The sequence below is a fragment of the Actinia tenebrosa genome, unplaced genomic scaffold (genome assembly GCF_029948245.1).
Source record: "Actinia tenebrosa isolate PJP-AT-01 unplaced genomic scaffold, QUT_ActTen_1.0 PGA_scaffold2__45_contigs__length_23673736, whole genome shotgun sequence".
NCBI classification, from domain to species: domain Eukaryota; kingdom Metazoa; phylum Cnidaria; class Anthozoa; order Actiniaria; family Actiniidae; genus Actinia; species Actinia tenebrosa.
Window position 1 is genome coordinate 3,012,158 of NW_028292579.1, and position 18,318 is coordinate 3,030,475.

The 18,318-nt window shown below is 38.5% G+C and overlaps 1 protein-coding gene across 2 annotated transcripts; it reads right to left on the minus strand.

The window, feature by feature from the left end:
* Positions 1 to 484: 484 nt before the first annotated feature.
* LOC116286907 (ranBP-type and C3HC4-type zinc finger-containing protein 1) lies at positions 485 to 18,130 on the minus strand. Of its 2 annotated transcripts, none has more exons than XM_089034368.1 (11): positions 17,820 to 18,130; positions 16,387 to 16,561; positions 15,163 to 15,513; positions 14,601 to 14,757; positions 12,615 to 12,708; positions 10,354 to 11,103; positions 4,822 to 5,003; positions 3,741 to 3,852; positions 2,987 to 3,268; positions 2,348 to 2,491; positions 485 to 1,828 (listed from the first exon to the last, which is right to left on the minus strand). In XM_089034368.1, the coding sequence occupies exons 1-11, from the start codon at positions 17,997 to 17,999 to the stop codon at positions 1,748 to 1,750; spliced, it is 2,508 nt and encodes an 835-aa protein (XP_088890494.1). In that variant the 5' UTR covers positions 18,000 to 18,130; the 3' UTR covers positions 485 to 1,747. The 2 variants fall into 2 exon arrangements, with proteins under 2 accessions (XP_088890494.1, XP_088890495.1); XM_089034369.1 differs by having other exon boundaries at positions 15,391 to 15,513; positions 17,820 to 18,125.
* Between the last annotated feature and the right edge of the window lie 188 nt (positions 18,131 to 18,318).

An 18,318-nucleotide genomic window follows, 5' to 3' on the forward strand; every position in this document is an offset into this window, starting at 1 on the left:
CTGTGTGGGATCCCTATGTGGTAGATGCCAGAATATCTCGATATGTGTTTGTCTTTCACAATGATTTTGGGAACCTGCAGTGTGTGTATGTCCAGCGGGAATCACTTACGTTCAATCGACGTTTCTGTTCGATAGACTGTTTATATATCTCCTCAAGCAAGCAAGCAGAGTCTTCATTTTCACAATCATATCAAGCTTAATTTATCATTAGAAATATTCACAAATAACAACCACAAATAATCAAATGCTGTTAACTATGCCTTCTCGCATCACTTATTATGTAGCAACAACATATAGTATAATAATCCACATCTGATGATTACTCAGAAGATTTTTCAGCATTGACTTATATTGGGGAGGGGAGCATATTAGAAAATTCATTTTTTTTAGCAAGAAGTGTGTAGACTCAACTGAATGGGAACCATGTTTGATGTGCTATGTTGCCCATTTAAAGTTCCCAGAAATATGATCTTGTAAATACTGCTGAAGGACAAATGTTTTTAATGAGGTCTCTATTTTAGTTTTTACAATGTCATGATATAACTGATAAGAGTGATTTTGCTTAACGCATGAAGCAAAAGTTACTAGTCAATGTCTAATATAAAAATCGGCACAAAAGAAAACAATAACTATGGCACATTAACTAATTCACGGGTAAAGTAGCACTACCCCAACACAATTGAATGTTACAGAAACCCATTTGGGAATCAAATTTTAAGATGTCTATTAATATTGAATATGGAAAATTTCAATCTATTGGTGCAATAAACAAAAGTCAAGGTGTCTTGTTGTGCACTAGTCAATGGACTACTTCGATGATACGACGCCATCTTGCTAGGGGGCAAATCAAAATGAAAATGACGGAAAATATATAAAGTTTTGTATGTTTGTCTTTCTTTTATGGCTAGGGTGATTGATGTGCCGTCTTAAATTATCTTTTCTGTTAATATCAATCGACGCCATTACTGTAACAAGGCTTTAATTCCCCCGGACGCCCCATAATAATATGAGAACTAAGTTGGCCGCCTTATCGTCGAAGTAGTCCATTGAAACCCCCTCACCCAGACCCCCGGGACAGGGCTGGGAATTGAACATTCATGTAGTATTGGATTTTCAGCACTTTTCCCGGGTCCCCGGGGAAAGATTTACTGTTCAAATTATTGAAGTTGTTTTTCTGTTAAAATTGTTAGAGTGCTGAACGCTTATACCCTGTACACCCGTGCATTAACTTTATTAGTAAATGTGCGTTAAATCCCCGGTCTCGCCAAGTTAATTCCCCACCCTCTCCCGGGGATCGGGGTTTTTAATTGAATAGTGCATTGCACTATTAAAAATAAAAACAAAAAATTATAATTTAAAATCGAGCGCACGCAGTACTAACAAGGTACCCACATTTCTGATCACTTGCAAGGTCAATGATTAATAGTAAAGACTTCAAGCGTTTATTGGAACAGCGGTTTTCAAGGCAAACGCGCTACAAGGCTAATCTCGAGACACGAGGGAAACCATGGTGACGATGATGAAGGATTTACGTGAGCATCTATTATTTTGTCGAGCATGCGCAGTAAGAATCAGGATAGGGCTCTTGGGTCCAGAGTGCTTGTTACACTTGAAAATATTTCAGCATGGTCGAACATTGTCACTTGTTATGCTATTGTGGTCATGGTGTTTTGTCTCATTACTTCAAATGCAGTGGAATATATATACAATCACATGACTTGTTAGATCATATATTGCAGACCTATTTCTAGTGACAGTTCTGACACTTTGGGTGACATTTCTTGCCTCCTACTCTGCATTTACAGCCTCCAGAGATATCGCCAACACCCTGTAAGTCAATACCAACATGATAGTTTGATTGATTATGAATACCTTAATACTGATTACGATAAGTTGCTAATGATGACCAAGATAATAACGATTTAGATGCATTCTCACTAGGTTAACAAAATGTCTTTATTTATCCCTATCGATATTTCTAATACACCATAATTCGTCCCGACCATGCCTTATATTGTAAATCGCATTCGCACTTGAACGTAAACGTCAACCAATCGTTTTGTCTTTGGAGACACGAAAGATGCCAAACTTGTCAGTTTTAATGTTTGCCCCAGGTTTGACCGAGTACAATTTGGGATTTCATTGTATTCCTCTTGTCCAATCAGAATCGAGTAATTTCGTAGAGTGTATTATAATGATAAAAAATAACCGAGTGCGAATGCACCTTGTAGACATAATAGAACAAACTTTTAAAGATCTAATTTCAACATGAAGTTCCTAATCCATTACGTTTTATAGTTTTGCTTTACTAATTATTGTTCAATGAGAATAATAAGTTATGTGTTACCTGTGGACCCCATCGAGATCCCCGCGTCGCCCAACAAATCTCCAATCTACACATGCTACACCTCATCCAATCACAGCCATCCTTCTTCAGAAGAATAATCTCGCATTGCGGACATTTCATGGCATCACCTTTAGTAATCATGTTCTAGAATTAACAACAAGCAAAAGTTAGATACTAAGATGCTATTTCTTGAAGCATAAAAATACAGGAGGTGGGGGAGGGGGACGAGGGTTGCTGCTTGAGTGAAGAACAAAACAAGTTGGCGTTGTCAATGAAGATAACTAGTTGTTATAGCTTTACGTAGGTAAAATGTAAAGTGCGCTGAATTGAACATCATAAATGGCCATAATAGACCTTTTTCGAGATCCGAATTACCGCTGTGTTCATTGACTATAGACTCATTTACTCAGGGTTAGCCTCGTATTAGTGTCTAAATATTCATAAGTTCAACTGAGTAAAGTAAAGAATAATGGCTGATACGAGGAGTGATTCAATCAACCAAAAAAGAATCAAACATAAATGGCCATCGTTCATTCACCCTCATGTTCGTTATTGTTGATACAAACATACTTGGCCCAACGAAGTACCTCGTTTTCGAAGGGTGTCCATGCCAATACCTTATTGCTTAACATTACTCACTTCTAAAAACTGTTGTGTTTGTTGTGCTGCTTTGTCATTTTGTGCTCTTCTCTTCAAGTCATCTTGATATTCTTTACAGTTCATTTCAGGAAAATGTTGTGCTTTACAAGTCAGGCAGTTTTGTTTACCACAGACAGGACAGTGAAAGATGTTCAAGTTGTCTTCATAGATACACCATCCGGGACAATTAGGTGTTTTGCAGTGGAAGCTGTTTGCAGCTTGACTTTCTGCTGTTGCTAGGCTACGGTTGAGAAATTTATCGAAGTCTTCAGGAGATAAAAGCTAAGGGGAAAAAATATATTAAAAGTTTTGATTTAACAATGTGTAACTTAAGGAGATCAATAAATGGTACATGGATCTTTACAAGGTAAGGAAAAAAAAAAAAAAAAAAAAAAGAATCGGCTGAAGTGCATTATATTTGATTTTTTGGCAAAAGGCAAAAAAAAAAACTATATTTAATGGGCAGAAGATCTATGTTTGTTATGTTTTATAAAGAGTATTCAGTGCTGAATCTGCACTGATTAGACGCGGAAAACCTTATGAGCGAACCGTAGACCTCTAGTTCCGTAAACCGCGATAGCCAACAGAGCTTCGTCTGCTCTTAAATGCGCAATGGGTCGATTAGGTTGTAAAGGCCTTGAAATTAAGCAAGGTAAAATCACTCTAGCTAGCACCGCTTACAACAAATTCAATGGTTAAATAAAATCTCTCTAATACGATTGTCTATTACTTTATTTGATAGTTTAATACTTACAGATTTAATCTCCTGAGCTGTAATAAGAGAGTGGCAAGCAAATCTGTCATCTTGGTATGGACACTGGACCTCTGGATCGGTACAGTTACGTATGTGTTCCCTTAGACATTCCCTAGAGATAAACACAATTATATATTAGACAACCATAACAAATAAAATGAGATACTATTCATTTTCCTTTCCCTTGAAAGGTTTCGAAAGCTCGTCGGAAACGATGCGGCATCTCGATTGAGGGATTCCCGCGGGAAACTTAAAAAAGCAGATTAAAACATCCTGCTGTAAGGGTCTAATAATCTTCTTCAGTCTTTTAATTTGTCACCCTTTAGTTTTCGTGCCTATCTATTCTCACAGGCAAATTGTATTTGTTTATTCGGTCGGTCATTCAGTCCACTGTTCGTTTGTCGGTCGTCGGGTCAGAGACCTTTAGCGCGCAAGTACCGCAAACAGTTCGACATCAGTCGTTTTCCGTCAAATTTTTGGGGATTAGCAAGGCGTCACAACAAAGTTGTTGCTGGAAGAGCCGCCACTGATGGGTTGCAAGCATTCTCAAGAGAGTTAAAAGACAAGAACATGGCGGCCATTGTGGTACCGTTTACAATGGATGCTAATGAGAAATCTTTTGTTAAATGGTACCAACATGGTCGCGATGACGTAACGTGCAAACGAAGAATGAATTTTATTGATGATGAGTGTCTTCCGTGTTTGCGACCTGTTTCTGGGCCTGATCCCTAGCGGTTATCGGTAAACCCGATGATAAAGGTCTCCATTTTATTCTTTCACGGACCAATCACAATGCTCAAAAAGGCGGCCTCGTTTCCCGGTCTAACTAAGGGAAACGAGCCGCTCTGGGTACGAGATTAACAATGAGCCGTTTGAATGATGACGTCATTTTACCAAAAAGGTTCGCGAATTTTCTTTCTTCGAATTTGCATGTATTTCGCTTTTTCATTTAACATTGTAGTTTGTATTTATAGTAAGACAGTTGTTGCTAATTAACTGAACAAAAGAAAGTGTGCAAGGAATTCTGGAATTCGTGTAGTTCATGACACCATAATGCAAATAATCTGATAGAGCGACTTACCTACAAAAACAGTGTAAACATTCTCTAAGTACCACTCCCTCTCCCGGTAACACTGTCGTGAAGCAAATCGCGCAGTCAAACTCCTCGGTATTTTGTATAAGATTTTGTTGCGCTGTTTGTACTAACTGTTGGAAGTTCATCTCACGTGCGACAGCCTGCTCCTGTTCTTGCTGCTGTAAAGCCTATTTGATGCCAATTAGAAAGTTAGTGGCAAACACAGGGACCCCGAGACTGGAGTTTTTTCCAACTTGAGAATGTCCCCAAAATAGCCCAAAAAAGCACTGCAATACCATCTCGTCCCAGTTTTTTCCTTAACCTTGAATGGCTAATAGACAACATCAAGAGGTGATACTTCAAAAATCTTACTAATATCAATGTGCTCTTCTTATTTCAAATACGGTTTGGTCAAATACGCTCGTTTTAAGGAAGGTAGGGTCACGTGACATGTTGGTGCTTGTGCAAGTCCAGCGTCCATTGCAAGCACTAGAGTGTCAGATACCAAAGAAAACAATGGAAATGAGATCTATACTAACCTTTGTTTCACAGGTTAGAGTGCAGGCATTTCACCCGTGAAATAATAAAAGAATACTAGTTGACGTAATAGTCAAACAGGCACAAGAGAAGACTATAGAATTAGGGTTTGCTAATGTGTATAAGTCTAACATCGATATGTATCATGTGCTTAGTGACTTCACTCTCAGTTAAACCAATGTAAGATCTATACTAGAGTGATTTTACTTTAAAACAAAGTTGTATAATTAGTGACTAAAGCTCAGGTCAAACGTCGAATCTCACATGAACCGAACCTAATAGCCTCAAAGAAGACCGCCTTGTTATCCATTGTTTCAATGAGGCTCAGCTTATGAGAAGTTCGAGGTTCCATCTGTGCCTAACAGTCAAAGTCAGAAAACAAAAGAAAACACTCTAAAGTCTATACAATATTTCGACTACTAAACATGTCTTCAGTAGGGAAATAAAATCACTCTAAATAAAAGAATTATAACTCCGTCCAAAAGTATACAGATATTTTTGAATCCGCAACTTAGGGTCGCACCGTCCACACGATAGAGGCTGTTCAAAAAAAAAATCACCATACATGTGTGAATGGGGACTGATTGTAGCTGCAGACAAAACTTTCAACTTTGCTAGAGTTCGGCTTTTCTATTCTAGACTGTCTCGAAAAATAGATAGACGTCTCTAACTAAGGCGCAATGATTTCCCATTTCAGACCATATTTCATTTTCTAGAGTATCATTCATTTGTTTAACGGATATACAAGAGAAGGCACATGAATAGACTCTATAGTTAGTCTTATCATAATACTTCGATAAATAGTCTGTCACAGCAATGCAATAACACCGATCAAAAGAACAAGAAGCCATAAAGTCTTTTGGTTAGTATTATTTTATTTAACTGAATTAAATGTCCCATAACGCATGCTGCGACAGGCTAGCAATAAAATCTATGGAGGCCACTTTAACAAATAATCTTGTTATTTTATATTATATGAAATGGGAAATCTCAATGGCTAATCTAATTGTTTCTAGACAGAGCCCTTCCCTTACCCTGCAAGCAGAGGATTTTCTTCAAAAAAATCCTATGCTCGCAGGGTACCCTTCCCTTTAACGCCACATCAGGATACAATTAGTATTTGGCCAAGTATGATACCAAGGGATCGACTATAGAGCTTTCCCGATTCTCTAGAGTGATCCCGAAACATGGCTTCAAGAACGAGGTAAGACTTGATCTGTTCATATATTTACTGTGTTTTATCAACTGTAATCTCGAGCGAATTCGGGAAATATCTACATCCCGCTACTGTTATTCACAATACTTCTTTAGAAGTGCCAGACGACTGCGACCCGAACAATCGACTTCAAAAGAAACTATCATAAAACCTTTCAAAACGGTTGAGTCTCAACTTCACTTAGTGAATATTAGTGCAGTTTTCGTATGAGTGTGAAAAATTCACGGCACGAACACGGCCATGACACGGCAAGTGATACGCCAGACCAATCACATTGCACGAGAATTTACTCTCCATCCAATCAAAAACCCGGAACACGGCATAAACACGGCGCGGACACGGTCACGCCAAGGTCACGGCAATGCCAGACCAATCACATTGCGCGTGAAAAAATCAGCCAATTAAAATTCTAGAAAGGATTACGGTCACGGCAACTCACGCTTACGGCACTGAGCTTTTCACAGTCATACGAAAACTGCACTAACAGCATCAAAATGTGTAAACCCTGATTTTCAAAGACTGAAGTCATAGACAGGTTTGTTTTGCAGTATTTAGCTCAAATCAATATGCAAGCTAGTGGCAGTGGCAGCTATATTTACTCTTATCAATTTTTTTACGGTCAATGTCAATATTATATAGAGCGCTTCCACTTAATAAAATCTATGTAAAGTATAGTCAAAAACAAACATTTCTCAATTTCTCAAACGAAAATTTCTCAATCTAACAACTGCAGTAAGGTAAATTCAAGCAATGTAAAATTAACTAACGAAGTAATGGCTATTATTAATCAATTAATAATTTCTAATAAATATTAAGTCGGAGACAACCCTTAAAAACCCTGGTTGAAATTTATTGCTTAAAGTTAAATATTGAGTAAGCAATGTCGAATCGACTCAGTAATAGACCCCTTTCGAATTCCAAATTACCGCTGTGTTCCTTGATTACAGACTCACAGGGTTAGCCTCGAGTTTGTGCAGAATATTCACGTGTTCCAGTCAAGGTCCGTCGAGTTTCAAAGTGTTTGTATTGTTGAAGTTGTGTGTTCTTTACTTTACCGTTGGTATTTGTGAATATTTAAACACTGATTCGAAGCTAAGCCTGAGTAAATGAGTCTGTAATCAAGGAACACAGCGGTAATTTGGAATTCGAAAAGGGTCTATTCAAGCAATGTAAAATTAACTAACGAGGTAATGGCTATTATTAATCAATTAATAATTTCTAATAAACATTAAGTCGGAGACAACCCTTAAAAACCCTGGTTGAAATTTGTTGTTTAAAGGTAAATATGAGTAAGCAATGTCGAATTGAGTAGTGTCTTTTGCAGCCGTCATTAGTGTCGCTCCCGATACTAATGACAGATGAGAAGGTACTACTGATTGGGCCAGGCATATACTTTCTTTTTAGAAAGATTGTTAACCACACCCCTCCCTAAATGGTTTCTCCTTTGCTGTTTACTCGGGCTATACAGCTATTTCAAAGAAGGTCGGTGAAGCGGTTTTGTTGCATATTGCATACTGATTACCAAGTTTGCAATAAAATCATATTTTAGTATTTTTACACAAGTGAATATAATAATTCCGGCGCGCTCATTGGTCACAATTTAAGCTGTATGTTGTTTTATTAATCTGCAGGTGAATATACTGCAGTGAAAGCATTTTTGAATGATGGCGTTATCGATAAAACAAAGGTTTTTTTTTGGTAATTTATTAAACTTACTTGGGATAAAAACACTACAACAATTATTCAGTGAATATCAGGGTGAGGGGCGGTGTGGGGGTAGGGGGTGGGGAGGCATTTCGGGCTTGGTATGCAGCATGTAACAAAACCTTAAAACCTTCACCAACTTTTTTTTTGGAATAGCTGTAGTCAACTTCAGGACGGAAAGTTTGAAATAGGGAAAACATTATGGCTCTAGTAAAAATGTCTACTGATTTTGTATCACGCTATTGCAGCCTGCTACAAATAAGTTAAAATGGTTCAATACTGAACAACTACGACTTGATAAAGCAAGGACTGACTAATGTTGGCCAACGGTACAATCACTCCTGTACTTCACGTCCTATATCCCATAATGGAAGGTTTCGACCTTGCAGGATTCCCTAGAGTGAAGATGATTAAAAAACAATGGATCAGAAGGTGAAGAGTACTGCTGCCGGCGTGTTTTAAGCAAAAGTAGCTGCTTAGAGAAAAGAAGAAAATTCAAACAACTACCGGCATATTTGAGGTGCGTTGGTTCTGCAGAGTACAAACGTGTTAAATTGATGAAAAAGTGAAATCTTTGCGCAATAAAGGTAAGAGAAGATCGATGACTTTTTACGAACTCTAGTGCATGGATCGTTTGGCAGGACCTTGGACATGAAAAAAGTTTCTTAACTACGAAAACCAGGTCAAAGGAAACCTAAGGTAATGAAATGTCGTAACTATAACCGAGAGGTAAGTAAAATTAGTTTCCATGACAACTATGCTTTGTTGTCTTGAATACTTCGGGGTTGCACGTTACATAAAGCCAGTCAAGTATGTCCATGGCACAATAGTTGTGCATGGGCCTTCCTTATCGACCACCTGTTTTTACGGCAGCAATATCATTGTTTTTTTTTTGTTTGTTCTGTATTACCACGTGATTGCACTCTGCATAAGGCCCTATTAAGCACAAGGAGAGAGCTGCAGAAGCAAGTGTGGCCAAATACAAATCGAGGAAAGCGTCACATATTCACGGCAACATTAATATGATGGTTTCAGGCAAGAGATGACGACAAGTGATGAAATGCACGTTGCTTATACAGGTAAGTCCTTGCTCTATCAGTCTAATTTTGAGATGCCAAAAACAATAATTCGGCGAGGCCATGTGGGATCTAAAACAACACCGGACATGCTATTCCATACAGACCCCTTGCAGAACTTTGGAATGCAGCTCAATTTGGGGGACAAAACTTTAGGTTCTAATTCTCAGGAGATTGGGATTATTTCGTTTGGTCCCCCTGATGGAGCTTCTTTGACACGTGTCATATGCAAGGGGTCTATAAAACGATAACCTTGACTTTTTGCGAATTCCCTTGAGTGACCACGAAACATGAAACAATGTCTTCAAGTTGAGGTTGGACTTGTTGTGTTCTTACAATTACTGTGTTGTATCTTATCAAGTCCAGCCTCGAGTTGGAAGCATTGCTTCGTGTCTTGTTATCATTCAAGACAATATGGGAAAGGTCTATCTTTTTTATATTTAACATTTAAATGGTCTTTGAGTCAATATTATAGCGTAGGTTGTTAACTTGTAGACCATAATAATAATAATAATAATAATAATAATAATAATAATAATAATAAATAATAATAAATAAATAAAATAATAATAATAATAACAACCACGAAAACAACAAGAACAATAATAATGATAATAATAATAATAATATAATAATAATAATGGAATTAACAGTGGAGTCCACAGATTGGCTCTTCTTCCAATGGATTTCAATTGGAATTTAGAAGTATCACGAATCTCATTTACCAGCCTCAATAGGGCAAACACTGACCTTCATGATCAATCATCATTGTACATTTATTCCTATTGAAAACGTATTCTTATTGAGCTGGTAAAATTTGAATTCCACACGAATCGGAAATGACGTCTACGCATAAGATTTTATAGCCTCGCACTCAAGCGTTTAAGAATGAGTTTCCCGGGGTATGCAAAGCAAAGGTTTATATTATCATTGGATTAGACATGGCTGCTTCGTTGGAAACGTCCATGTGATACACTTTAAAGATAAATACTGTCAACTGCTTACCTGGTCAAAAAGCTCCCGTTGTCTGCGTTCCTCGGCGATTCTGATCCTCTCCTGTTCCATGATCACAATATTGTCCGGTACAACATAATCCTCTGGTCTGTCCCCTCCACAAACCTCACAGCCCGGCCGGGTTGGTGTATTGATGTAAGTACACGCTTTACACGTCCAGCCCGCCGGCGGTAGCTCTTCTGTATCTTCTACAGGAATACTGTGACCCTGGTTTAATACATCATCCTCCATCATAGAAGACATGGCTGCTGCTCTTCGAAGTTCTTCTTGAATTACAGATATATTTGAGGCACCTAGAATCCTTTGCTCTCTACTGTTTAGACTTTCCCCTTGGTTGATAGGATGGCTTTGGTTTAATGATCTCGTAGGCTGTTCAACAGTGACAGAATGAGACGCAAATGCTTCAGTTCTTGGTACTCCTGCGGTATGAAGCATCGGCATACTTGTTGTCCTTGACAACTGTGGTGTGACCGCCCGTAGAGACGTCACGCCAACATTGTCCACTGTGCCATTAGGACTCTGTTGCCCTAGCGCGGAAATAATGTTGTCTTCGTTTCTCTTTACGTACCGTTCAAGTTCTCCTCTTGTAAGGCCTGCACTTTTACCGGAAATTAAATAAAGAAACGCAGTGTGTCCTGCCTTTTTAACGTAGCAATCGGCCAACGTTTGCTTCGGTTGCGCCATCATTTTCCCAATAATCCATTTTTGTACGTTCGGAGGAAAGCCAAACCTCTCGGCGACCTACAAAACAAACAATCAATTCCATTCTTACTATCAACCCCTGACTTTTTGGAGTTGACTGGGGGGCAAACAAGCGGTTGACCGAGGGGCAACTAGCGGATGTTAAGTCAAAAGCTGTCAAAATAAGTCCTCAAACTATTAATTGTATTTGACTATTTCTACGACATCAAACCAGAAAACAAGAGATCAAAACAACCTCCAAAATTCTACAAGCCATTAAGAAGGCAGCTTTTACCGGAAGTGACGTCTATTGATAGCAACCTTTTACCTAACAGTCAGTAATAGATCCCAAGGGTCCGATCAGCCAATGAGCAACCTAACTTTAGCTGAACATAATTTCAGGTAATCAGGCGTTACGATAGTTTCGCCAAATTTGTCAGAAGTATTTGAAAATCAAGTTCAATGAAATTAAGCGACAGGAAAACTTTCTGGAATAAAACTCAAAACGCGCTAAATTTCCAAAGAATAAGGAAATATATCATTGAAGGTTTTGTTGTAACGATGCTGAGCGGTTACCTAGCTTTCAAGATTTTGTAAGCAATATATAAATTAGTCTCCCCCACAGCCGCTTTCAGTGTCGTCACGTAACGCTTTCTCCCCTGAGTCGCTACTCAGGGGAGAAAGCGTTGCGTGACGACACTGAAAGCGGCTGTGGGGGAGACTATATATAAATTTGACTGTGAAAAGCTCAGTGCATTAAGCTTGCCGTGTCGTTACCGTGTGTTTTCTAGAATTTTAATTGGCTGTTTTTATCCCTCGCGCAGTGTGATTAATCTGGCAGTGCCTTGACAATTGCGTGACCTTGTGCGTGCCGTGTTTATTCCGTGTTCCGTATTGGGTAGCATAGGTGGCATTCGCGGCTAACGCGTCGTCTTTCACCGCTGTGAGTCCAACGGGTTGGGTCGCTGGTTCGAGCCCCACACGGCCCTGGCACCCAGGGTAGAGCCCTGCGGTCGCCACATGTGAATTGAGTTTGTTTGATGTGTTGTTCTCTCCTATACTACGAGGGTTTTCTCCGGCTTCTCCGGCTTCTCCGGCTTCCTCCTTCCGAAGAAATCAACATGTGAGTCGAGCGTTGTGTGCATAGATTATTGAATGAAGTGGTAGTGCGTGTGAGCGAAAAAAGTCCCCAAATAGTGCGAAAGAGCACTAATTGGGGACTTTTTTCGCTCACACGCACTACCAATTAGTGCGAAAGCGCTAGAGCGACTAGACAATTAAATAAAAGTGATTTTTTCCGGGTATTTGATTGGATGCAGAGTAAATTCTCGAGCAATATGATTGGCCTAGCGAATATTTTGAGGTGTGAATACCGTGTTCGTGACGTGAGCTTTTCACAGTCATATGAAAATTGTTCTAACTGTCAATGCATGGCATGATCCACATATTTACATGTAGTATACTACATAGAGTGCTTCTCGAACTCCACAATCAAGACAACGTATATCCATTGGTTGTCATACGCTATTTTGCAGATGCAGAATGTCATTAGGATATAATATTTTACTAACCTCTTCTTGGAGTGTTTGTATTGTAGTGCTTGGGAATACTTTCATAACGAATACTCCTCCGGACGTTTCTCTGTCTTCCACTACGACTCTCAACCTACAAACAAAGTGAACAGTTTAGGTGACAAAAATATGACATCACTGACTGATTCAACAAAATCCTTTTCAGTCAATATTTGTCCCGCTGTACGCATACGACGTCATAGCGCCACACTGGTTATAAAGGGAAGCACGTGTGGCATGCGCTGCTAATGCGTCTCCTCTCACTAATGTGGCCCAAGGTGGAGTCCTGCCACCCTCTAATCTAGGAAGCCCTCAGCCCAGAATACTTTGTATGTTGAGTTGGGATATTTGTGTGTGTGTGTGTGGGAGGGGGGTGGGGGGAAAGGGGGGTAGGGGGGAAGTACATAGAAAAAAATCGAAGAGACACAGGAGAAAACCACTAAGGCCCTGGCTAAACGAGGAAACAAGTTTCCAGAAACATGTTTCCCGCTCGCATGTTCCCCGATGATTCCAAGTTTAGCCACATGCGAAACATTGCAACGTGCAACAAATTTTGCTTCCAAGACGCAAAAATGTTTCTGCTGTGCGGCAGAAACATTTCATGCTTCCAAGACGCAGGGAAACAATGCTTCCCAAAGTTTCCTCGTTTAGCCACGAAGGTCAACATTCTAAAAGTTCGTTACTTAGCAACGCTAGCTCTATCTTGAAAGTGCGCATGCGCTAACCGATATTGAATAAACATTTATCCCGATGTTCCCTGACAGTTTCGTCGCCTTTAGAAACATTTAAGAAAACATGTTTCCTCGTTTAGCCAGGACCTAAGGAACTCCGCTCACATATAACAGCAGGGCTTAAAATAAAGGCCTTTCAGTCGGCGGTCATGATGACAGACCCAATTTGCAAGCTTGGATTTAAATAGTGCACTTCCAGTTACGACGGCTTACTTTAGCGCCATTCGACTCGGAAAGCCTCGGACTATTTGGATCCGAGTTTGCAAGGGGGAAAAAATTAGCGAGCGACACTTGGAGCAAGTCTAAGATTCTACTGGACAAGTTCCATTTCTGGACAGACATCATAAAGACCAGCCATCATATCCAGCCCTGTAAAGGTTAGGATTCAACCAAACGACACCGAAGCCATAGACAGCATATGCAAGCAGATTTCGTATGAGCGTGTAAAACTATGGAGGTAGCGTGTAAAACTATGGAGGTACCGTGCCGTGACCGTGACTAAGCCGCGTTCTGTCGTTATTAATGACCTCTTTGATTGGATGAAAGGGTGTCGTCAATTACGCAAGGCGAAAGTGTCCGTGTACCATGCCGTGTCATAGTTATGCAACGACATCTAAACCTACCTTACGGATTCAAATCCCGTTCAAGACTCAGATTTTTTTTTCTGAGTCTTTCATTTTGCATCTGCATAAGTTGCATATATTGCGAGGATCAGCTCAATTTGATACACTACAACCGCAGAAGAAATATATACTTCATATATGTTCTCATACACATATATATATCTCTCCAATCGGGCCGATACACCCACCTAACGGGTTCAAATCCCGTTCAAGACTCAAATTTTTTTCTGAGTTTTTCAATTTGCAGCAGCATAAGTTGCTTTATATCCTGCGAGGATCAGCTCAATTTGATACAACGACATATATTACTAGCTGAGTTGACCTTCAGAATGAACTCAAGGTCAACCAGTCAGAATACTCCATTTTATAGTTCCGTTTAGTGACTGCGAATAATATCTTCAAGTCAAGGCTGGAGTTTCCGCGCATAGAAAAACTATAGTCTCTTGGGGAAGGTTATTTACTGCAGCTTTCAATATCACGTGGACTCAGTAATTGAAAATTATCAGTTGAAAAGTTACTATTTGATTAATTTTGGATGGTGGCAGAGAAAAAACAAATTTCATCATGAATTTTCCAGCTACAGAGTTAACGTAATATTAAAAAATATTCCTTGCAACACAATATTATCTTACTCAATGGTTTCATTTCCATGCTCAACAGCTATGACTTTAGGGTTTTTCATCTTGATGCTCAGCGGTACTCGTTCTTGAGCCATGATTGTAACAATTTCCGATGCTGCATTCACGTCACCCTCACCAATTACACGAGATAGCTGTTCACATAAAGCTTCTGAAATACAGGAAAGAAAAAGATTACAAATGCAACAAGAAATATATAATACCCTGTATGACTCGTGTATTGCACATCTTAAATGGGTTGACAGGATAAAAAAGTAAATGGCAAAGGATGGATGGATGGGTGGATGGATAGAAAAGGTGAAATGAATGGAATCAATCGATCAACCAATCAATGGAATAGGGTTGATGGGTTGATGTACTGAAGGAATGGAATATATGGATGAATGGACATATGAAGAAAATATACTGGATACTGTAGATAATGAATGGGATCAATAGATGATGAATGGGTTGGAAAGATGACTGGCTTGATCAAGATGGATGGTGGATGGATAATGGAACGGGAAGAAAAGTGCGAATATCAAATAATTGAATCAGAATCGACCAAAATACATACCAATTTGAGCTTCAAAATCTGATCTCCTTACAGCTGTAGCTGCCGTATATCTCTGATCTGGTGAATATGTTGGTCTAAGTGCTGATGTATTTAAAGTGCTTATTGTTTGCTGATTCTGTGCAGTTCTTTCCTCACTTAAATTTGGTGTACTTGTTGTTATTGGAGGATTTAGTGGATTTACTAAGTGCCTGCTACTCGCATGCATTGATGCCAAAGGAATTCTATTACCTAGATTACTACTTGTAAGAAGTTGTTCTGATATTGGCTGATGAGGTGAAGGTGGAGCTGCTTCTCCAACCCAAGCCTCTCGTGGTGATAAAGGAGCCTCCTCTGGTCTCATTTCTTGTTTCTCTAAAAGTGTGAGTTATTAATACCTTAAGAGTCTTGTATTGTCACATTGACCTGATTTCTTATTCATCCTTCTAACATTTAGATTACCACCAATCTCATAGTGCCCACTTTAGTAACAGCAAGAGACTGGGATTAGTTTTGAATTATTTATATAAATGTTGGCAAGAAATTTGAGAACGCATTTCATACGAGATTAGTACAAGTTTGAACATGTTCCGCTTAAAATCATCAGAATTACAGCTTAGGGGCAAGTCGCATTACAGTATTTTTTGATCAAACTGTGTCAATAATCCTCTCGACATCTGTCAACGACAGGCCCTTTGTAGTGCGACTCTAAATTTTCCGAATCTCCAAAATTTGGTATTCAGAATTTATAAAGAATGTATGGTATGTAGGGACACATTTTTTTCTTAATCAAATAAAAATTCAAAACTTGCCCCACTCTCTTTCTTGCTGCTAAAATGGCCTATTTTCTGTTTATTCCTAAGATAATGCTACTGTAACTACAACATTGTACTACTCTCCCCTCCCCAAAAATATGCATGTATTGTTGCAAGACCAAAGAAATAGGGCTTATTCACTTATTGGCCACTCTTAGTCCCAATGGGATTAACAAACAATTTGCTTTGAACTAACCCTTTTTTTTTTGTCTTTTGATTGTTTGTTTTTGTTTCCTTGCCTACCTTGTTCTCATTGGTTTCTTTTGTCTTATTCTATCATATAAACACTTCTTTCTACCACCTCTTTCTCTTTTACTCTGATGAAGGACTAGCGTCCGAAACATCAGTAAGTTTTTTCATCTTTTCACGGTGCATAATTTACCCTTTTATCATTACTATTAGTTAAAGTAAACAGCAGTCCTAAAGAACTTACCTCTCAATGTCCGTAAAACATTCTGCAGTAAAAATGAAAATGTTTTGCTGTCGCTATCTGCAGCAATTCTAAATATGTACAATTCTTGAGGACTGATGGTCAGTCTGTAACAATTAGGGTCATCATCTATCATGGAATATTCATTATTTTGTCCCAATGTTACCTTGATTGTCACCTGAAGATTAATTCAGAACAAAAACAAAATTACAGATATTGACGGGGGGATGGGGGGTAACTCCCATAGTGATAAAACAATGGACAAGAATGATTGTCATATCTTCTTTGAGGGTAATTCGATAGCCAACAAAGTTAACCTTACAAAGTTTTTTGTTTCAAAAATGATTAAAAACTAGATAATATACTCAAATTGCTATTTAGTAGTAACGTGTATGTACATATATTAATATGTACATACACATATTTTGATTTAAAAATGTGTTGTATTTACTTGCTATACTTATATGTGTTATTTTCTTGATCATTACCGATCCACACATATCTTTGTTTTTTCTGCTTGAGGTGCGCAAAGGTCTAATGGAAGTGATTATTTTACAGCAAACATGATTCGCAATCCGATTGGCTAATTGATTTCCGTCAGATCACCTGGATGTTTTGAAACGTGGGGATAGGATGGTAAAGTCTAATCATGTGAACGCCTAGTCTTTATAAAATATTTTTGAAGGTTTTAAATTAAGTTTTGCTCATCGCCACTTTTAGTAAGTGACTCCATGCTCAACTATGTCAGTACCTGTTAAATTGAAAGCCTAGCAAATTTTGAAACCTTGCATACTCTACAAACTAATGTCTTAAAAAAGCTCACATTACGTAGCTTTTTACAACTAAATAAAACCCGGAATAAATGTAAATTTAATCTTAGACTTCCTCATAAAAAAAGAGATCAAACCATAGTTCGGCATAGTTTAATTTCAATCGATTCTCGAGCAACATTCGGAGTGTAACTTGTATTTTTAAATTTAGTAAGTAAAACTCGATTCAATACTAGAGTGAATACATTAAACCCGTGAAAAATAGTTAAGATGTAATAGTCAAATAGTACACACAAAAGAAAATAAAGGAAATAAGCGACTACTAACGTGTATTGACTAACATCTATATTTTCACGGGTTAAATGACTTCATTCTATAATGATAATAAATAATATTATAAGGCAAATAGAAAAAAGAAAACTAGTTAAAGACAGTTAGATTTGAAGGTTGGTCTACTCGAAATTGAACAAACTCGTAAAATTACAGGAAAAATATAAGCTTAAAATCTCGCAATAATAAATTATATAATAAAATATGCATTAACAGATACAGAGGCGTACGCGGTTTGTTTATCACAAGCCAACTTCAAACTCACAATCAATTGTGCAACATAATAATTTGTTTCGATATATATAGTTTTTTGAGTTTGTATAAAGGCTTGCTTACCTGTCCCGTAGACTCTAAACGGCCTTCTATCTGATAAACAATAGGTGTCCTTAATAAACATATTTTAGATGTTCCTCCTGTTTCATGCCATTCTTTGGTCTGTCCGTCTAATCTAAACACCAGAGCACGACAAATAGAAAGAATGTCTCCTCCTGGTTGTAGTTCTTTGGAGTTTGCCATCTGATCTGCTAAAATGATGGGATTTTTCTCTTCATTTTTTTCCTTGATTCTCCTTCCGCCTTCGCTTCTAGCAGTGAGCCAATAGTGTATTATGGGATGCGGGGATTCCCCATCACGTGTCAACTTGCATTTTCTAACCTAAACGATTAGTAAACGAAAAAATATGATATATTTGCCGCTTCTATAGATTTACTAATTGTGCTTTACGCTTTACTAAATGAGTCGTGGAGTTAAGATGGTTCAAATTAGTGAAGATAGATGAACGAGGCCGCTCTGGTGGTCAACAACTTGCGGGCTTCCTGTGGAGTTTTCAAAGGAC